Source organism: Pygocentrus nattereri, chromosome 21 (assembly GCF_015220715.1).
Source record: "Pygocentrus nattereri isolate fPygNat1 chromosome 21, fPygNat1.pri, whole genome shotgun sequence".
NCBI lineage: Eukaryota > Metazoa > Chordata > Actinopteri > Characiformes > Serrasalmidae > Pygocentrus > Pygocentrus nattereri.
This window is the reverse complement of record NC_051231.1, coordinates 16,323,116-16,346,326: the sequence shown is the minus strand read 5'-3', so window position 1 is coordinate 16,346,326 and position 23,211 is coordinate 16,323,116. Positions and strand designations below refer to the sequence as shown.

Genomic DNA, 23,211 nt, shown 5'->3' with positions numbered 1-23,211 from the left:
AATGGTACTGTAGTATACTGCATAACTATACTAATATGATCTTAGTAAGGCACATTCCTTGCTATTACTGATCTTTCATGTACTTATTCTGTTAATTTGTTTCATAAAAACATGCTTATTTAAATTAAGTTTCAAAAACTATTTAAATTTTTTTCCTCTCTGCCTGCTTCAGTCCACAGTTACTCCCATAATCCCCCAAGCAAAAGCACAGTACAACACAGAGGATAAACTTATCACTCACAAACATTTCCACTACTGAGAAGATTATTAGGTTGACCATCCCTCAAAAGAACTCATCACATCGGTTTATCAGTCTACTCAGGCTTCAGTAGGAACAGCAATGTTTGTTAAGAAGTCATTGAATAAGATCCTCTTCAAAAGCTGCCTATTAAGCATGTTTGCTGCACACCATGTGCTGAATCTAAAATAGCTAATAAACAAACATGGATGTTGTTTCTTTTGAAGACATTTTTTTTATTTAGTGGATGCTCTAAACGCATTCTCCTTAAAAGCTGATTGTATTTAGAATACTGCTTTTACAAAAGGTAACATGGACTGAATACAGATATTCTGTATTCTGAATACGCATTTCCCATACTTGTACTCTGTTACATTTTGGATGTATTAAGAAAAGGACCAATTAATTGTAAAAGATTTTGTAAAAATTTGTAAAAATTAAGGTAACGAAGAGCAATAAGATGGATGGACGCAATAGAGGTGTCATCAAGAACCTTTAAGAAGCCCTAAAGACTCACACAGAAGAGAAACATCCATATGGTTGCCAGGAGTTAGGACTTGTTTGACAGCACTAAGTAATTAAGTAACTAACTAAAATAAATAAAATACCATGCAGTGGTATTATTCCACAATATATAATTACACTAACTGAAATAATAATACTATGCAGTGGTGCTAAATTATATCACTGTACTAACTGTACAGTGGTACAATACTTTACTATATCACAAGGCTGGTACTATGCAGTGGCGCTGTACTATATAACTACACTAGTACTATACAGAAGTATGATACTATATAGCTATACTAGTACTGTACAGTGGTACTGTACTATACAATTATACCATTAGTATACAGTGGTACTATACTATGCCACTATACAGTGACACTATACTTTATACTAGTACTATACAGTGGTGCTAAAGAATAAAATTATACTTGTAATATACAGTGGTGCTATGCTGTATAACTATACTAATACTGAACAGTGGTACTATACTGTGCTGTATAACTATACTAATACTAAACAGTGGTACTATACTATGCAACTATACTAGTACTATACCAGAAACAAAAGATCCATTTATTTACTGCATTACAGTCAACTGTTTTGTTTGTGTTTTTGCTTAGGCTACTTTTGTGAGTTTTAGTTTTGGAAATATACGTTTAATTATGTGGCCAGAATTTTCACCATGTTGGCTTTATCAGTGTATATTGAATGTATATATTGAATGAGAAGTATGTAAATCTCTTCTGTCTTAAAGCTGCACTAGACAGCTTACAATGCACTGTGACATATATACAGTCATGTAAAAAAGTAAGTACATCCCAAGAAATGTTTAATTGTATGGATATATCAGTATTTCATCGTCAGCTGAAGAGTATGTTATTGGCATGTTCATGTTATGTAATAGAACAAAAAAACAAAGGAAATTCGACTTTGCAATCATTCACTTAAAAATCAGTTAAGTGAGATTTTTTTCCTGTCAATACACCCCTGGTGTCAGTAACTTGTACTGTCCCTTCTGACAGAAATAACTTTATGTAGGCATTTCCTAAGTTTCTGGCATCTACTGGGAGATGTTTTTGCCCACCCATTTATCCAGCATCATTTCAACTGTGCATTGTTTGAGGGGGTTTTTGCCTATATATCCCTTTTCAAATCCCCCTCCACCTCGGCATTTTGATGGGGTTCAGATCTGGGCTTTGAGTCGGCCCTTCCACAACCCTCCATTTATTAAGTTTGAGCCATTACATGGTAGATTTATTTGTATGTTTGGGAACATTGCCCTAACACTCGCCCTTAAACAATCTCTGGTGTGTAAGAGAATTCATAGTAGCAAACTAGTCTTGCCCTATTGCTCTTTTTAGGCAGCAAATGACCTCATATGTAGGTCAGATTTATGTTATGATGTTTATGAAGTTATGATGACCATTTTGTCGGGGACAGGGGGATTTTGTTTATGGAACATTTATGTGTGGTTTATTGCAGAACATGGCAATCAGCAATTATAGATAATCTCTTTAATGGAGGAGTAAATTGCTATGCAGGCATAATCTTAATACTTGTGATAATAGCATGCTAATGGTAAAGGGCTGTAATGTGTAATTACTCGATAGAATAATATTGTATAAAAGCCTGAAGGGAAAATTATTTACTCAAAGCAAGTCATTTCTAGATTGACTTGTTTTTGACTAAATATGAACCACAGAGTGGATTTTTTTCTTAATCACTGCTAAGCAGCCTGTTGGAATCTGACTTATTGCATTGTTTGGCCACTGTAATGAGCCACATCCTGTTCTAATGAATCCTGCCAGTTAATCGAGTCTGCTGCAGACTGTGGGCAGAGTGGTTTTTTGCCGCAGTTTTGGCGTCTGTCCACTGAAGTGCCATGAGCAGTTCGAGTCATAGCTTGATTATAATTACCGTCTTTTGCTTATCGACAAAGACAGTGGGGGGATCAGATCAATGCAGATGCGGAGTGAATAATTCATGAGTGGCTGTGTGGAGAGCAAGAATCAAATCTGCATGAAGGCCCATAAACAGGCCTGAAAGCGCTGTCTCAGCTCTGGAGTAAAGGCTGGAGAAAATACAGGGAGGCACAAAGCTGGAGTTAAATCTCTAATTAAGCACCCTGAATTATGACATGTCATAGGAGCCAGAGCTCTCTGGTGGCAAAGTTCCTCTGCATATATGAATTCATAAGTACTAATGAGCTGCATTATTTGCACATTGTGACAACAAATTACTTGTGATGAATAGAATGAATAAGTGTATTATAAGGGATCTCTGGTTGGCAAAATGGTGCTGTGTTTCAAAACGACATTCAGGCTGGGGAGGGCACACTTATTCTAATGAATTGAAATCTGTTACGATAATGCAATTAAATTCAATTATTCAGCTAAAATAGTCATTGATTAAAACCTCCTTGATGCATGCAGTGATTATATGCAGTGACAGAATAATGAAGCACATTTTCACTTCTACCTCTTCCTCTTACATTTTTAATGAAGAATTTAAAAATTTTCCTTCCTTATCATTTTTTCAGTAAAATATTTTGCAATCTTTAAAATGTGAAAGGCTGTTTCAGTTCAGTAAAAAGGATAATGATTTGTCCAAATTTTTTGCATAAATGAGTAATTTTTATGTAAATAAAGTCACCCGAAGTGATGTGATGTGAAATGGTTCATGGTAGAGAAACGTACAGATCATTTCTTTACAAAGGTGGTGATTTGAACCAGGGGTTGCCGATATAACCATTTTATTTACTTTCCAAAATGGCCAGTGGACAGTAATATGGATGGTAAAATCGCTATTTTGCCTTACAACGTCTTTCATGTATAACCCCAATTCTAATGAAGTTGGGATGTTTTGTAAAACATAAATAAAAACAGAATATGATGATTTGCAAATCCTTTTCAACCCGCTACAAAGACAAGATATTTAATGTTCAAATGGATAAACTTTATTGTTTTTTGCAAATATTCACTCATTTTGAATTTGATGCCTGCAACACGTTCCAAAGAAGTTGGGACAGGGGCAACAAAAGACAAGGAAAGTTGAGGAATGCTCAAAAAACACCTGTTTGGGACATTCCACCGGTGAACAGGTTAATTGGAAACAGGTGTTATGATTGGGTATAAAGGGAGCATCCATGAAAGGCTCAGTCGTTCAGAAGCAAGGACGGGGCGAGGTTCACCACTTTGTGAACAACTGCGTGAGCAAATAGTCCAACAGTTTAAGAACAACATTTCTCAACGTGCAATTGCAAAGAATTTAGGGATTTCATCATCTACAGTCCATAATATCATCAAAAGATTCAGAGAATCGAAATCTTTGCAAGTAAGTGGCAAGGCAGAAAACCAACATTGAATGCCCGTGACCTTCGATCCCTCAGGCGGCACTGCATTAAAAACCGACATCATTCTGTAACGGATATTACCACATGGGCTCAGGAACACTTCAGAAAACCACTGTCAGTGAACTCAGTTCGTCGCTCCATCTACAAGTGCAAGTTAAAACTCTGCCATTCAAAGCCGAAAACCATATATCAGCAACACCCAGAAACGCTGCCGGCTTCTCTGGGCCCGAGCTCATCTGAGATGGACTGATGCAAAGTGGAAAAGTGTTCTGTGGTCTGACGAGTCCACATTTCAAATTGTTTCTGGAAATCATGGACGTCGTGTCCTCCGGGCCAAAGAGGAAAAGGACTGTCCGGATTGTTATCAGAGCAAAGTTCAAAAGTCAGCATCTCTGATGGTGTGGGGGTGTGTTTGTACCCGTGGCATGGGTAACTTGCAAATCTGTGAAGGCACCATTAATGCTGAAAGGTACATACAGGTTTTGGAGCAATATATGCTGCCATCCAAGCAACGTCTTTTTCAGGGACGTCCCTGCTTATTTCAGCAATACAATGCCAAGCCACATTCTGCACGTGTTGGTGTGCAGGGCACAGTGCGGGTACTAGACTGGCCTGCCTGCAGTCCAGACCTGTCTCCCATTGAAAATGTGTGGCGCATTATGAAGCACAAAATACGAAAACGGAGACCCCGGACTGTTGAGCAACTGAAGTTGTAAATCAAGCAAGAATGGGAAAGAATTCCACCTACAAAGCTTGAACAATTAGTGTCCTCAGTTCCCAAATGCTTATTGAGTGTTGTTAAAAGGAAAGGTGATATAACACAGTGGTAAACACGCCCCTGTCCCAACTTCTTTGGAACGTGTTGCAGGCATAAAATTCAAAATGAGTGAATATTTGCAAAAAACAATAATTATTTATTAACTTTAATAAACATTAACATTCAATAAACATTAAATATCTTGTCTTTGTAGTGGGTTGAAAAGGATTTGCAAATCATCATATTCTGTTTTTATTTATGTTTTACAAAACATCCCAACTTCATTGAAAAAAATACTATGAAAGTATTTAAAATAATGTTTTAAGCCAAATGTTTATCTAAAAGCCATCATAAAACATCATGTGTCTCAGACATCATATTCATAATCATTTTAGGTTATTTTAGGTTTTTTGTGATGTAGCCTTTAGGTGAGTCAAACTCTTCCGATGCATTGTTTCTATCACCACCACTGTGAATTGTGACGCAAGTTTGTCTAGGATTGAGAATTTCACATTAAACCACTCTGACTTTGCTTACATCTAAAGGATTGTATTATGTGGACAGTTTGGGAAAAAAGGGGAAGTCTGCTTTTATTGTTTGGCCGTATTTAGTTTTTACTTTATTAATTATTAATTTATATACTGTGCTATAAACCCCAGTTATGATCATATCTACAGTCAAATTGCAAAGCATACACCAGGACAAATTAGGTGCAGCTTGTAGTTAACAAAACATCCATCAGGATAGTACCATTTTACAATACCAACATAAATAAATAAATAAATGCATTATTTATGTGCCATACATACCATCATCATCAAGTATTTCTCCCAGAAAGTTATTACAATTGCCGTTTTGTTATAAACATGTTTATTTCCTTTGTGTGTATTGGAGCAACACAAAAAACAGAGGAAAAAAAGCCAAAATTTATATAATTTCATGCAAACCCAACAGCAATTTTAAGATCTCTCCACAGGTGTTCAATGGGATTTAGATCTGGACTCATTGCTGGCTACTTCAGAACTCTCCACTGCTTTGTTTCCATCCATTTCTGGGTGCTTTTTGAAGTATGTTTGGGGTCATTGTCCTGCTGGAAGACCCATGACATAGGACGCAAGCCCAGCTTTCTGACACTGGGCCCTACAATCGACCCGGAATCCTTTGGTAATCTTCAGATTTCATGATGCCTTGCACACAGTCAAGTCACCCAGTGCCAGAGGCAGCAAAACAACCCCAAAACATCTTTGAACCTCCACCATATTTGACTGTAGGTACTGTATTCTTTTCTTTGTAGGCCTCATTACGTTTTCGGTGAACAGTAGAATGATGTGCTTTACCAAAAAGCTCTGTCTTGGTCTCATCTGTCCACAAGGCGTTTTCCCAGAAGGATTTTGGCTTACTCACGTACATTTTGGCGAACTGCAGTCTAGCTTTTTTTTTAGTCTCTGTGTCAGTAGTGGGGTCCTCTTGGATCTCCTGCCATAGCGTTTCATTTCATTCAAATGTCGACGGATAGTTCACGGTGACACTGATGCCTGCAGGACAGCTTGAATTTCTTTGGAACTCGATTGGGGCTGCTTATTGTAAGATTGTGAAAAATGGAAAATTTGTCCTTTGTGGTGTAAAACAAAAGCAGTATATTGGATGAAACCTCTGGGCAAAACAATTTTATTATAATGAAGGAAAACATGAAAAATAAAAATCAAGACAAAAATCATGGTAAATATGAAAAAGTTTAACCAAGATGATAAGAAATAAGTGAATTGGCTTGAGAGCCGTTAGAGCGCCATTCACCCCAGCTGGATCTGAGTGTGCACTCCTCTGCTCCTTCTCTCTCTACCCAAAAAAAAGAGTTCCAGCGTTATCTCCCAAGTCTCAACTCTCTGTCTCTCCCCCCTGAACTCTCTCTTCTCGAATTTATAACTGGCATATCCAAAATGGTCCCTTGGCCAATCAGCAATCGCCCCGAGACCAGCCCTCATTGTCCAAGCAGATGAAATGTCATCAATTGAGGTGAAAGGTGCCTCTGTGTGTGTGTGTGTGTGTGTGATGTGCAGACTTAGTGGAGCCTACTGTTCGGCTTTGGCCGTTATAAAGATAAACTCAAAACATTTAAAATAGCTATAACTGGCACACTTAAATTCATGCATATATGAACACTTTTAAATAACACTCCTGTAATGGTTATATTTCTGATTCTTTTATACCATTGAATCAGATATTTAGATGGGCAAGGTCCCCAGATCTCTTGCATCCTGCGTTGCAACCTTTCATCAGTTTTTTCTTCCGTCCACGTCCAGGGAGATTAGCTACAGTGCCATGTTGTTGTACACTTCTTGATTATGTTGCTCACCGTGGACAAAGGAACATCAAGATCTCTGGAGATGGACATGTAACCTTGAGATTGTTTATATTTTTCCACAATTTTGGTTGTGGAAAAACTCAAGTCCTCAGACAGTTCTCTTCTCCTCTATCTGTTCTCCATGCTTTGTGTGGAACACACAGACACACAATACAAAGATTGAGTCCATTTCTCTACTTTTTATCTGGTTTAAGGTGTGATTTTTATATTGCCCACACCTTTCACTTGCCACAGGTCAGTTTAAACGAGCATCACATGCTTGAAACAAAGTTATTTACCCACTATTTTGAAAAAAGAGTTTTGCATGAAATTATGTCAAATTTGCCTTTTATACTCTGCTTTTTTGTGTTGTTCCATTACACAAAAAGGAATTAAACATGACTTGATTAAATATGTACTTTCATACATCAGCAAGCAACTCAAAGTACGGTCACACTTTATTTAGATGGTCCCCTAGAGATGATATACATATTAACTAACTTTCTAGAGATAGTTGATTATCCACAACATCATGGTTAGGTTTAGGTTTAGGACTAGAAGTAGGTTTTGCACTGAGGTTAGGGTTGGGGTTAGGGATAAATTTAATGGAATCTTTCAAACTTCAAGTTCAGTGGCATTTAATACATATTTAGTTGAATTTTAGTTGAACATAGACTGAGCATTATATATATGTATATGTACATAAATCATTAAAATAATGAGTGTAAAAGACACATCTGTTTAATAAATGTATAAAAGGTGTTTACAGTAAAGAAATTATGAAAGTATTAAGGTAGAAAAGAAGTTCAATAAAAATGAATACAATACAGGATTATATAATAATAGTAATAATAACAGTAACCATACAACTGATAATACATGTATTAATAATTGTTTAAAAATAAATGCAAAAGGAAAAACACACAAAAGATAAGCTAATAAAACACTAAGCCAAATAAAAAGTGTTTTTTAGCTGCTTTTTATCACTAGTAACAGTAGGTGTAATGCTGTGACAGGAAATCATAGTGAGCCACTAGTCACATTTTACACTGAATTAACTCTTCTGCATGGCTTTTCTTAGTTTCTTGGAAACTTTTCTTTAAAGATGTCTCTTAAAGATCTCTCCTGTGATGGAGAGATTTAGCTTGAGGGGCATAATGGTGCAATCCATAGTCATTATCCACTATTCAGTCACATGTTTGAATCTATGAAAAACCCATAAAAACGATGATTAGTTTGAAGGCCGGACTTCTGGACTGTTTAGGATTTTCCGCCATTAATTTAGTCCAGTGCTGGACTCAATATGTGCCTGCTAAACTGACCTAGAAAGGTCCATTGGATAAAGGGATCAATCTTGAAGTGACTGAAGGAGCCTCATATAAAATATGAGAAGCAGTGACCGGGATGCTGTAAAACAGTGACAGTGTCTCCGAAGACGTTATTTTAATGTCGTTTGTCATCCAGACAGGAAGCAGTGGTTTAAAGCATAATACCCTTGTGTTTCAGTAGCTCTCTGGTCTCTTTACAGTGGATGCGTTAGAGTTGTTTTGGCAGCTCCCCTGATGGCCGCTGCTTAGCCTGGAGGGACACTGGGGACAATGAAAAGTGGCCAGGAACAGTGAGAATAAAAAAAACAACGCAGGTTCATCTGACAGTTAGATCATGTCCTAAAATAGTTCCAGTGTTTTGTTCATAACGCCCATGGACTTACACTGTCCATCTGTATGAGGACACCTAGCTTTTCAGATGAATTGAGTTTTTCATACTAATGAACATATTTTCTTTTTGTTATAACAGCAGGTTTATTTTAGGACACATTCATTCCATTCTCTGCTTTCAGTGAGGAATTCATATACTGCCAGGATGGGAATGGGAGGGATGAGATGTTCGCATATTGCAGATAATTGAGCTGCAGATGCGACCTTTTATTCCCACTGCTGCTCTCGGACAGTTATAGGTGAAATGCTTTGGAAAGAGGGCACTGTCTAGCTGTGCAGAGGTGGTGCTGTGCCTTCTTTTAAAATTTGAAAGGTCTCACTGTTACTTTTAATTTACGTAAGATGGGAGAGGCAGTAGTAGGGGTTCGGTGCATTGTGGATCGAGCAGTGTCCGAAGGCATGGGCCTTGGCATTCAGATCCTCGGTTGCTGAAACTGCTTTTGGAACTTGGAATGTTACCTCACTGACGGGGAGGGAGCCTGAGTTGGTGTGCGAGGTTGAGAGATACCGGCTAGATATAGTCGGGCTCACCTCAACACACAGCTTGGATTCTGGGGCCAATCTCCTTGAGAGGGGCTGGACTTTATTCTTTTCTGGAATTACCCATGGTGAGAGGCGGCGGGCAGGTGTGGGCTTTCTCATAGCCCCTCGACTCGGTGCCTGTATGTTGGGGTTTTCCCCGGTGGATGAGAGGGTAGCTTCCCTACACCTTCGGGTTGGGGAACGGGTCCTGACTGTTGTCAGTGCTTATGCACCGAACAGCAGTTCAGAGTACCCAGCCTTCCTAGAGTCCTTGGGAGGGGTGCTTGAAAGTGCTCCTCCTGGAGACTCGACTGTCCTACTGGGGGACTTCAACGCTCACGTGGGCAACGACAGTAAGACCTGGAGCGGTGTGATTGGGAGGAATGGCCTCTCTGATCTGAACCCAAGTGGTGTTCAGTTTTTGGACTTCTGTGCAAACCACAGTTTGTCCATAACGAACACCATGTTTGAACGCAAGGATGTCCATAAGTGCACATGGCACCAGGACACCCTAGGCCGCAGTTCAATGATTGACTTTGTAGTCATGTCATCGGACTTGCGGCCATGTGTTTTGGACACGCGGGTAAAGAGAGGAGCTGAGCTGTCAACTGATCACCACCTGGTGGTGAGTTGGATCAGGTGGTGGGGGAAGATGCCGGTCAGACGAGGCAAACCCAAACGTATTGTGAGGGTTTGCTGGGAACGTCTGGCAGAAGAACCTGTCAGATTGATCTTCAACTCACACCTCCGTCAGAACGTTGACCAGATATCGGGGGAGGTGAGGGACATTGACTCAGAATGGGCCATGTTCCGCTCCTCCATTGTTGAAGCGGCTGACTGTAGCTGTGGTTGCAAGGTAGTTGGTGCCTGTCGGGGCGGTAATCCTTGAACCCGGTGGTGGACACCCCAGGTGAGAGATGCCATCAAGCTGAAAAAGGAGTCCTACCGGGCATGGTTGGCCTGTAGGACACCAGAGGCAGCTGGCAGGTATCGACAGGCCAAGCGATCTGCGGCTTCAGTCGTTGCCAAGGCAAAAACCTGGGTGTGGGAAGAGTTTGGTGAGGCCTTGGAAAGTGACTTTAAGTCGGCTCCGAAAAGATTATGGCAAACCGTTAGGCGACTCAGAAGGGGAAAGCAGTGTGCCACTAGCACTGTATATAGTGGAGATGGTGTGCTGTTGACTTTGACTGAAGAAGTCATTGGGCGGTGGAAGGAATACTTTGAGGACCTTCTCAATCCCACCGACACATTCTCCAGTGAGGAGGCAGAGTCTGGGGACACGGGAATAGGCTTGTCCATTACTGAGGCCGAAGTCGCTAAGGTAGTTAAAAAGCTCCTTGGCGGCAGGGCTCTAGGGTTGGATGAGATCTGTCCCGAGTTCCGTAAGGCTCTGGATGTTGTGGGGCTGTCTTGGCTGACACGCCTTTTCAACGTTGCGTGGACATCGGGGGCGGTGCCACTGGATTGGCAGACTGGGGTGGTGGTGCCTCTTTTTAAAAAGGGGGACCGGAGAGTGTGTTCCAACTACAGGGGAATCACACTCCTCATCCTCCCTGGTAAGGTCTATGCAGGGGATACTGGAGAAGAGAGTCCGGCTTATAGTCGAACCTCGGATTCAGGAGGAGCAGTGCGGGTTCCGCCTTGGTCGTGGAACACTGGACCAACTCTTTACCCTCTCTAGGATTCTGGAGTGTTCATGGGAGTTTGCCCAACCAGTCCACATGTGCTTTGTGGATTTGGAGAAGGCATTTGACTGTGTTCCCGGGGATATTCTGTGGGAGGTGCTTCGGGACTACGGGGTGCATGGCTCTTTGCTACGAGCCATTCAGGTCCTGTACAAACAAAGCAGGAGTTTGGTTGCATGGCCGGCAGTAAGTCAGACTCGTTCCCAGTGAGAGTAGGACTCAGTCAGGGCTGCCCTCTGTCACCGATTCTATTCATAATTTTTATGGATAGAATTTCTAGGCGCAGTCAGGTGGTGGATGGTGTCCGGTTTGGTGACCTCAAGGTCACATCACTGCTGTTTGCAGTACTGGGGACATCAGGCCGTGAACTTAGTTTGCAGCCGAGTGTGAAGCGGCCGGGATGAGGATCAGTACCTCCAAATCCAAGGCCATGGTTCTCAGGCGGGAAAGGGTGGAGAGCCCTCTCTGGGTCGGGGATGAGCTCTTGCCTCAAGTGGAGGAGTTCAAGTATCTCGGGGTCTTGTTCATGAGTGATGGTACAAGGGAGCGGGAGATTGACATGCGGTTTGGTGCTGGGTCAGCAGTGATGCGGGCTCTTTACCGGTCTGTTGTGGTAAAGAAAGAGCTGAGCCATAAGGCATAGGCTCTCATCACCTATGGTCATGAGCTTTGGGTAATGACTGAAAGAATGAGATCGCGAATACAAGCGGCCGATATGAGTTTCCTCCGCAGGGTGTCTGGACTCTCCCTTAGAGATAGGTTGAGAAGTTTGGTCATCTGGGAGGGACTCGGAGTAGAGCCGCTGCTTCTCCACATCGAGAGGAGCCAGCTGAGGTAGTTCGGGCATCTGGTTAGGATGCCTCCTGGATGCCTCCCTTGGGAGGTGTCACAGGCAAGTCCACCCGGGAAGAGACCCTGGTGAAGACCCAGGACATGCTGTCGTGACTATATCACCCAGCTGGCCTGGGAACTCCTCGGAATCCCCCCCAGGGAGCTATTGGAAGTGGCTGGGGAAAGGGAGGTCTGGGCCTCATTGCTTAGGATGCTGCCCCCACGACCCGAACCCCGGAGAAGCGGAAGATGATGGATGGATGGATGGATGGATGGATGGATGGATGGATGGATGAATGAAATACCGGCAAAGCTTTTGTTGACATAAAATAGCTATTTAGAAGCCTGTAGAGCCAAGTGAATCCCACTAGCACATCATTCTAGGAAGAAATAATGTCCTGTATATACACCCTATGTCCAAATGTTTGTATACATCTGCTGATCCATTTCTACTGAAATCAAAAATATTAATTGGAGTTTGTTTGCTCTTTGCTGCAGTAACAGCCTCTACTCCTCTGGGAAGGCTTTACATGAGATTGTGGAACATTGGAACATTGCTGTGAGGGTTGCATTAAAGAGCATTAGTCAGGTACAGATGTTGGATGATAGTTCTGGATCACTCCAGCTCATTCCAAAGGTGTTATATGGAGCTCCATCAGTGCAGAGGATGCAGTTTCACTGCTCCACAGTCCAATGTCGGCATCTTGACACCTATCTAGCTGGCACATGACTTTGGGTATGGTACAAGGAGATACACTCGAAAGAGGCCCCAAATATTCTGTTCTAACTCCAGTTAGGATGAAGTAATTTGAACTCAAAAATGTGCTACATACCTAGATGTATGTATAATCGATTGCATTACAAGGGATGCTGGAAGTAATCTCTGTTTTCTGCCGGACACATTGCAAATGTAGGTTAAACATCACAATGGCTGTCCAGCGCCTACCTCATTGCTACCACAGATGGACATCCCTACTTATTCGAAGCTTCATATACTGAGGAGCACATTGCATCGTTGCATCATTCAGATTGCTTTGTCCTAGTGAGAGCTATTACAGAACATCCGGGGCCTCTTTTGTATTTACTAAATAGTGTTCGCATACTTCTGGACATATAGTGCATAATAAAGTTGTCATTAGGGCTGCATAATGAATCTCACACCCGTTATTGTGTTACAAGTGTACATGGCAGTAATGGTTATTGTCACAACAAACATATTTAATAACTATTTAAATAAATAAACAAAGCAGCCAAAACATTTATTAATTTCCCCTGTGTGTCTACATAAATAAATATATATTTATTTGTCTTTGTATCCTTTATAGAAAAAGCTGTTGAGGTAATGCTGGCTTCAGCCTTTCAGTCCATAAAAAATGTGTTTGTAGTTCTGATTTAAGTATCTTTAAAAAAGTGTGTACTTGTCAAAGGCACGCTGTTTTAATCATAGTTTATTGCTTCTCAGATCAACATTATATCTGGCAGCTTTATCGAACATCACATTTTATGTCAATATCTTACAGCCCTAGTTGTCATTAATCAGCTTTGTTGTTGGCTGATGAAATGGAGGATTTTGAACTGTAAATTGGGATGCATCGATGCTAATACTGGTGCTCAGTTATAAAAAAAAAGTACAGATACCAACATCATCTGAAGCATGTAATGTAAGCCTAGTGTATGCTGCTGTGTTAAGGACCAATTGACTCAAACTAGCAGTGGACAAGTGTCTGCTTGCATGGCAAATTTTTTCTGAAGCTGTGGCAGTTGCCAGTACATCATTGCCTGGTTTTAGTTTCCAAGTGCAGTGTGGCATGAGTTAGCACACCTGCTAATCAGCCAAACAAAAGATTCCAACAAGATGTAAAACTCCACAAGTGAGCTCTTCAGATGCGTAAGCCTCAGATGTGTTTCCTGCTCACTCTGCTACAGAGATGATGAGCTAGGATCAAAACTATGAAATCTACTTTACTTACAGCTGTATAGAAGCACTCTTCTGATGTGAAACAAAAGTCAGTGCAATGTTACTCAATCAAAGGCACTTAATGTAGCATAGTTTCATTTAAAATCAGCTAGATTTGAATAATTTTGCTGCTAAGCTTTATTGCAGTCATTTACACATTTTTGTGTAAATAAGTAGTCATTTTTCGACTACTTAATTCAAAGCAATTTACACATTATAGTATCAGTATCTGCAAGTAGCAATAACATACTCGTATGTATTTGTTTGAGAAAATGCACCGTCACAAACATTTACACTGGTGATGTACCATTCATTACACCGTTCAAAAGCTGCTGTTTTTGAATTGATGAACCATGAACCAATTTACATAGGGCTGTTCATTCAAGGTACAGCAGTTTAGCTCCACCCATTCACATTGAAGTAATGCAAAGTTTTGTTATTGCAGACAGGCTGTAGTAGATAGGGGGACTTAAGTGGACAATGTGCAGGAAAATGAATAAAGACTTACACAAAGCAAAGGCATCCGTCAGAACTGAGGTAATTTACATAATCTATACACTTAAAAAAGATGGTTCTTCAAGGGTTCTTCAAGGGTTCTTTAGTAAAGAGAATGATAATGTATAGAACCATGAACCATGACACTGTTTGCATGATTAAAGGGTTCTTTACATCGTGACAGGGTTTTTCAGAGTGATGGAGAATGTGCTGTAGATGGTTTAATATAGAACTGTTTTGTAAAGGGTTCTATATAGTGCCAAAAAGGGGTCTTCTATCATAACAAGCTTGACATCGTAACAATAGCGTCTATAGAACCTGTTTAAAAATGGTTTTATATAGAACCATCTACAGCACATTCTCCATCAATCTGAGGAACTATTTTGTGATGCCTTCTAATCATACAAAGGGTCCTTTGATGGTTCATGGTTTTATATAGAACAATTTTCTTGACTAAAGATTGGAAAATGGTCATGTAAAAATAAATTATGACAGTCATGGGCATTGCTTAGCAAATTTTATGGGTGCTGTAGTTCCACCAACTGTTATTCAGCCCCCCTCCCTTCTCAAATTAGCACTGCTAATGCCCAGTTGCATTGCTCCCTCTGCTGTGCTACCAGAGATTTACTAACGTAATGTGAAAAGTTGTACACCCAGCTTGGCCAGTCATTTTAGACCTCTTGAGTTGTAAGCCAATCACGTCAGACCTACTAAGTTGCAAACCAATCATTTCAGACCTGTAGGAGGGTTTTTGGTTTTACTCATTCTGCAAAGTAATGTGAGCTGGCAACCACTGTCACTGAAGACAGGAAAATAGACATTAAACCTCATTCAGAATCTCTAATATGAAGAGTGATACAGTAAGTAGTGAAGATATCTACCAAACATATGGAATTGTGGCAAATTATGGTCAGTTTAGCTGGCTGTTGGGTTTTTATTTGGCTGTTAACTAACTTACTTAGCTAAGGTTCATAAGAGGCACAGAAAAGCAGTTACCCTAACACTAACATTAGCTGGCTAGCTGAAACACCAACCAGTTTAAGAATTTGAAGAAATCTAACAGTGTGAAAGCGTGAACAGGCAACAGAAATAGAAATAATGCTGCTAAAAGCTCTTTATATTCTTTGTTTTTATATTTCTTCAGGGTTTGGAACCATGACACCAGTATTTGCCACATTTTTGTTTGTTGACAGTAAGTTAATTTTAGTGAAATAGTTATATTGTATTGATACACAATTTAAATGAATTAAATTGTGTTGAAGGCCAGTCAGAACATTTTACCAGTTAAAACAGAAAGGAAAACAGACTGATCTCTCATTATGTTCTTGAATTCTTGTAAATCTGAGTTTAACAAAATAAAGTGTTATTAAACACAGGAAGAGAGCGAGAAAGAAGCTGAAGGAGACTGACAGGGTTGAAGGATCAAGAACAAAGAAAGTTTAGCGATCAAGAAGAAAGTGAGGGAGAGTTGTTACAGTTTTCGATTAAAATGAGTACTGTATTGAATAGAACTTAACTTAGTTCTAAGAAAATATTTGTTATCATAACCATTCAATTCTGTCACCTAGCTTATTCAACATGCCTACAGAGTAAACTTACACTGATTGCACCAACTGAGACTGAACTGATCTATGATCTGTTTATATGAATAAATATATAGTTAGGACCTTGAAGCTTATCTTCAAGGGAGAGGAGTGTAAGTCATATTACCTCTGTGTGTAATACTACCTACAGAGAAACAGCTATACTATGTGCCAGTCTGACCAAACATCCATTTTGATTATTTTTCTGGCTGTTGCTCCTTTAAAAGCCATAATCAAAAAAATGGGGGACCATACTCCAGACCCGCCCTAGTACAGGCTTAGCCCCCATCCATAATCCTCAAGTGATGCCTCTTATGGTTGTTGGAAGACAGACCTCAGGGAAAAGCAAAAACTCTGGTAAAAGGTAGAATATGAGGCCTTAAGGGTAGAAATTGACCTGGATTGAGAACAGCAGCAGTGCATTAGAGGTATGAATCTTGCTGGTGATGGAAAGGTGACAGTGTCCAGATGCTGCAGAGCAAGTGAGGATAATGAAGAATGATGGAGGTTTGGGGGACTTTGGCACGCGGACTATGCCACTTAACATCCGTAAACGACAGCAAACGCTCATCCTTCATCTTGCTCTGTCACTCATACTTTAAATCAGAAACAAACCACTGCTTTTTTTCTATCCATCATGCCTAGGGAGCTAGACAACGGAGACTGGTCCTGCTATCAGTACAGTGGAAAAAAACAATGCTTTGAGTAGTGCTTTTTGACGTATAATAAGATAAAAAAAATACATATTGTGACACTTCATGATATTTAATGGAAAGAAAATTGAAATGTAACATGGATCTTTTATGTACATTGCCCTTTACAAACATGTATGTGTGTGTGTGTGTGTGTGTGTGTATATATATATATATATATATACACACACACCAGACACTTAGGTACACCTTGCTAGTAAAAGGATGGACCCCTTTTGCCTTCAGAACTGCCTTAATTCTTCATGGCATACTTTCAACAAGGTGTTGGAAACATTCCTCAGAGACTTTGGTTGGTTATTTGAGTTACTGGTTCATCTCGAACCAGTCTGCCCATTCTCCTCTGACCTCTCACATCAACAAGGCATTTTCGTCCACACAACTGCCGCTCACTGGATATTTTCTCTTTTTCGGATCATTCTCTGTAAACTCTAGAGATGGTTGTGCGTGAAAATCCCAGTAGATCAGCAGTTTCTGAAATACTCAGACCAGCCCATCTGGCACCAACGGCCATGCCACGTTCAAAGTCACTTAAATCACCTTTCTTCCCCATTCTGATGCTCAGTTTGCACTTCAGCAAGTTGTCTTGACCACCTCTACATGCCTAAATGCATTGAGTCATGGCCATGTAATTGGCTGATTAGCTATTTGTGTTAACAAGAAATTGAACACACACACACACACACACACACACATATATATATATATATGTTTTGTTAGTTTGTTTTAGCTTGTCGTCAGTGTAGTAATAACAGACATATTTCAAGCAGAAAACTGATCCTCGACTATAAGCGCTTCACATTTAGCTATACATGATTTTTGCCATCTGCAGATCTGTATTGTGTAAGACCTTATACGTACTGGCAGATTAAAAGATTCTTCTGGGCTTGAATGGTGCAATTCTGAAGGCCAATCTAAAACCATGGCCAGCCGTTCTGTTATAATGAATGTGCTGTTTCTCCACTTGTGGCAGAGTTCATACAGTAACACCAAAGTAATTAAAATCTGTCTGAGCTGTACAAAGCTGCCGCAACAAAGTGGCCGTATGGCTGCTACCGCCACACATATAGTCATTTATCATTGCTCTAGATTATACAGGCTTAGTTAGGCCAGGGTTCAAGGTTTTTAGTCACATCAAGGTTTTATAATAAGTAAGGATAAATTGCTCTGAGGTTTATAGCTACAGCTTAGGAGAATCTTCACTGTATGGCTGCATACACAATTTTGTGTCCTTCAAAAACACTCTTGCTGTTGACTTCGGTGAGAACAATGCGTTGATGGATAGTAGACACCAATACATGGCAGTACATGAAATAAAAATGCTTGTGTAGGTCATGCCAGTGATTATCAAGAACGTAAACAAACTAATCACTGATGACAGCTCTCAGCTGTAACTCTAAAAATCTATAACAGATCATATCCAAAGCTGTACAGTCCAGCTGTAATGATGTATCTGGAGCATGACTAATATGTACATTTTGTTGCTTGTATCAATCAAGTGCACTACTGTGTGTCAGACGTCACATTTCTTAAACTCAAGTAAAGAGCAGAAACCCATACATAATGTAAATTAAATTATATACATATTTTAGCCCTTAGTATGAACCTAACCAGAAGTCATTAAAAAATCTGTGTTTGTGTACCTTTTCATAACCTAAGCTTTTAAGACAGAACAGTAATATATAAAAGCTGGATACAAGATGTGGTATGTGTGGAGCATACAATTTCAACAGATTATGGTACAACTATGTTCCCTATCTAAAGGTACTGAATATGAACCACAGCAGAACAATTCAGCTCAAAAGATCTGTGAAAACAGATCACACCCAGAGCTGAGAAATCTAGCTCTAAAGATCTGTAAGAACAGATTACATCCAGAGCTGAACAATCCAGCTCTAAAGATCTACAGTATAAGAACAGATCACACCCAGAGCTGAACAATCCAGCTCTAAAGATCTACAGTATAAGAACAGATCACACCCAGAGCTGAACAATCCAGCTCTAAAGATCTACAGTATAAGAACAGATCACACCCAGAGCTGAACAATCCAGCTCTAAAGATCTACAGTATAAGAACAGATCACATCCAGAGCCGAACAATCCAGCTCTAAAGATGTTTAGTAGCAGATCATATCTGCTTAAGATCTGTAGGAACAGATTACATGTGGATCTGAACAATCAAGCACTAAAGATCTGTAAGAACAGATCACATTTGGAGCTGAACAATCCAGCTCTAAAGATCTATGAGAACAGTTCAGACCCAGAGCTGAACAATCCAGCTCTAAAGATCTATAAGAGCAGATCATAGCTAGCCTTGTAAGATCAACATATCTAGTTCCAGTAAAATGCTAAAAATAATCTTGCATAAAAATAAGCATCACTAAATCTAAATGTAACAATATTGCACTTCACTTGTTTTCTGAACAAATCTTAGCAGGTTAGCCAAGATAGCACTGCAATATTTTAGATACCAAAATGTCTTCATGAAGTTCCCATCTTTGCTTCTGAAACATACCTGAATAAACGAATTTATTAATTGACAGGTTCGGCAGGTGTATTAGAGTCAGGAAATGACCAAACTTTGCTGAACCTTAGCTTTTAGTTCCCCATCTCTGCCTCACAGGTTCAGAATTAAATTAGTGGTATTCCTCAACTTACTTTATTCTGTCTGCTCTCTCCTGTTTTCCCAGGGAAATGGGCATGAGAGGGATTTCTTGGACGACAGACGGGTGTACATAATGGACGTCTATAATCGTTACATCTATCCAGGGGATGGATTTGCTAAGAGTAAGTCGAGGAGCATTCAAAGCATCATTCTCCAGTCACATTACAAAAAGCAACTGTAAAGATGGCTGTTCTGCTATGATACAGTGGGGAAAAAAACATAAAGCTGATTATTATGACTGTTAAAGCAATTTTACATGGCTGTAATCTGTATTGGCATTCAGTTGAGAGAGAGGGAGAGAGAGAGAGAGAGAGAGAGAGAGAGAGAGAGGAAAAACAAAACCAATTGTAGAATTACGAGGCAAAACATTTACTCTCCTATAGGGGGCAGCCTCAGCATACCCTCATACTGCTGTCCATTGCCTTCCAAACTCCTTGCTTCCTTCTGTTTATACCAGGCTTAGGGGCTTTTCACAGTGTAAAAAAGCCAGAGAAAGTACAAAACTGTCTTTGTCCTGCTGCAACTTTCTGTCTGGTTTGTCACTAATGACTCAATTACTACCCAAACACAGTACATACAGTAACAAGTAAAGGTTTGGACACCCATGTATGTTTTTCTGATTCTCAGGGATCTAATCTAAAACTGTACGCTTGATTTCTTGAAATTGGTATCTAAGACATATAGATGAATACACGTCATTCTCATCAGCTTTGCAGCTTTACTGTATATCCAAAAATATCTAGACACCTTCTAATTAGTGAATTCTGCTGCTTTATGGTGTACTCATAGCTGACACCAGCATTCGAATGAGCACAGCTTGTATAATCTACATAAAAAAGTATTGCCAATAGAATGAAGCAGCCTCACATGAGCCTGAGGTCACCACACCCAATGCCAAGCTAAACCTAGAGGGGTTTAAAGTTCCCCAGCATTGGGCTGTGGATCAGTAAAACTGCATTCTCTGAAGTGATGACGCTCCATCAAATGCCTTTGGGATGAGTTGAAGAGGTATTTGTGATCCAGAACTAGTCTTGCAACATCAGTAGCAGACCCCACTGAGGCACAGCAATGTTCCAACATCTAGTGTAAAACCATCCCAGATGAGTAGAGGCTGTTACTGCAACAAAGGAGGACAAACTCCATATAAATACCCTCAAATTCAGAATTTTTTGTGTATGTGGGAGTACTTCAAGTTAACTTCCAGGTGACACCTTCTGCAGCCGTTTGAGAGAGTGGCAAGATTGTGCAATGTTGAATGGAGGCAAAGGGGATGAACTCTGACGAAACTAAAATAAAACATTAAATATGAACATCTCTGTTGTACGAAAAACCTTGTATCTCTGAAACGATAATGTTATATGAAGGAAAAAACATTCTTTAACATGCCCATATCTGATGCATTGTTAAACTTTACCAATCCAGTAGCTGTTAAGTGGTGGCTGTTCATCTCTATTTTTATTAAGGATTAACACAGATGAATTAAGCATTTTGCTGGGCATGTTTATTTGTATATTATATGTCACGATTTATGCACATGCTTACCTAAGCATTGGGTCTATAATGTGCTTTTTTATTCATATCTAAATCCTAATAATAAATCCCCAGTGGCCTCTGAATAAAGCCACATTAAACTTAAAATTATTTCTAGTTAACATTTACTGAGAATGTGATAAAGCAGAATTCCACTGTTTTCTCAAATTTTCTCTATAGTCAAATGGGTCATTCATAGTGGTTTGATGTGAAATGCTCTGTTCTAGAGAAACTTTCAGAGTCAGAATTGTTCACTATAGTGGTGATAGGAACCAGACATCTGAAAAGTTTAGTGCCTCACAAACCTTTAATTAAAAGCATTTGATTTTAAAGTAGTTCTGATTTTCAGAATTTTGATCTGATGACTTTTTGACAAATTGGTGTAATTTCCTTTTGTATTTGTATAACCCTTGTTTGATCATGTTTGATTGAAATGTGCATATCAATTAATAGGCAAAATATTATGATACAATTAAGAAGTAAAAGTCAAAGAGGAATTCAATTGTCAAGATGCAAACAAAGTCATTCAGAGTGGTTTACTGAGAGATGGTACACTGTAGAGAAGCTTACGGACTTAAAATCCCTTAAAGTGGTGGTGATAGGAGCCAGGAACCAGGGGTGACAATATATACAAGACAAATACAGGCTTTTTGTGTACTATCCAATGAATGTACTTTAAAAATAACCCCATATCGCCATATCAAAACTATCACACATTGCATTTGTTACCATTTATTGTAATAAATTCCTATTAGGTAGCTTTCAGAGGCTTTAAACACTTGGATGTCTGGTTCCTATAACCAGCACTGTGAACAATTAACTGGGCAAGATTCTCAAGAAGGGTGCATTTCTACATTAAACCACTCTAAATGGCTTTTTTTACATCTTAATATAAATATGCAGGAGAAATCTGGTGGAATTCCCTTTTAAGCACTGAGAAATCTTTTATTCACCCTAGTTATTGTTGATTACTACCAAAAAGCTGTGTTCTAGTTATAAAGAGTAATTGGCAGCCAGTTAATTACCAACTATTGGCTTGATAAGGATTAATGGACACCTGAAATGTTGTGTAATAGATGTAACAAAGTATAATACGAAAATAAAAATACACTGGAAACTACTTAATTCACCTGAGTTATTGCTTAATAGAGTTCTAATGAGCAGGTTAATTAGCAGCTACTGGATTTGATAAGGCTTAATAAGAACATTACAAGGGCATAATAGTGTCCCTCTATACTGAAGTGTCACCAAAAATCTGCAGATAATGGAAAGGGAAGCTTGCATTAAAAAGGAAGATATTTTTAATATGACAGCGATGTAATAAACGTTGTCCACTCAGGCAGTATTCTGAGGCAGCAGGCACCCAGTCTGAATGGAATGTTTGTATAAAACGCGGCCGTTTTTTGAAAGCTGCAGATCTATCCTTCTCTGCCTTACATATCCCATAATCCTTTGTGTTCACTTTGATGCAGTTTGAAAGAAATAGCAGAAAACACCAGCACTGACACAGTTGACAGTGCTGCCTTCTAAGGCACAGACTTATGAGACAGCATAGGGCACAAGGCATCGAGACAACTGCTGTCAGTTTTAGACACAGCCACTGTGTGTACATCACAGTTGTGATGTCCACTATTATTCTAAAATGGAAAATAGTAAAAATAAAGAAAGATTCTTTTACGACGGGTGTGTATGTACTGTATGTACTTTGCTGTCAGTAAAATTGCCTTGTACTGCTACTTCAGCACTTCCACTCTGGGGCTGGATGTAGTTTATTCGTTATTCTCCCTGACAAACTGAGTTGGCTGTCAAAACGGAGAAAAAGGTGCGCTTTCCCTTTCAACCTATCCACTTTTTAGTGCCTAAACAAAAGCTCTATTATATGAATTTGTATGTCAATCCTACATATTCATTTGAAGGTACAGCCTGGCTTCCCAAGATAAGGTGTGCTCGGCCCCGTTTTCTTTGTTTTTCTTTACTTTCTCTCCGAGACATTTTCCCTCAGTGACATTTCACTGTGTTCAAAGACAAGTGCCTTGCTTTTCAGACACTCTTGTGCTTTTTTTCTCATGTCTTCATCTGCAGTTAAAAGCACAAGAGACTAATTAGGTCTTAAAAGTGTCTAAAAGAGCAAGGCATTGTTCCTTACACTTTCCTTCCCTTTGTATCAGGCTTGAGGGAAATTTAAAGGTTTTGCACACTGCAAAAAAAAAGGAGCAGGAAGGATGGAACTAGCTTTCCTATATTTTTATTTGCGCATAAAAAAATCATTTAACAATCACAATTCAGCCATTTTTCAGTTCTGTTTTCTCTTTAGCAC

At 39.6% G+C, this 23,211-nt stretch overlaps 1 protein-coding gene across 2 annotated transcripts in view; it reads left to right on the top strand.

Annotated features, from left to right (window-relative positions):
• The window catches only part of hdac11 (histone deacetylase 11), an 80,391-nt gene that overhangs the window by 41,413 nt on the left and 15,767 nt on the right, over positions 1-23,211 (top strand). For both annotated transcript variants that reach the window (XM_017692826.2, XM_017692827.2), the window contains one exon: positions 19,390-19,486. In XM_017692826.2, coding sequence (XP_017548315.1) covers positions 19,390-19,486 — 97 coding nt within the window. The remainder of the gene's footprint in view (positions 1-19,389; positions 19,487-23,211) is intronic.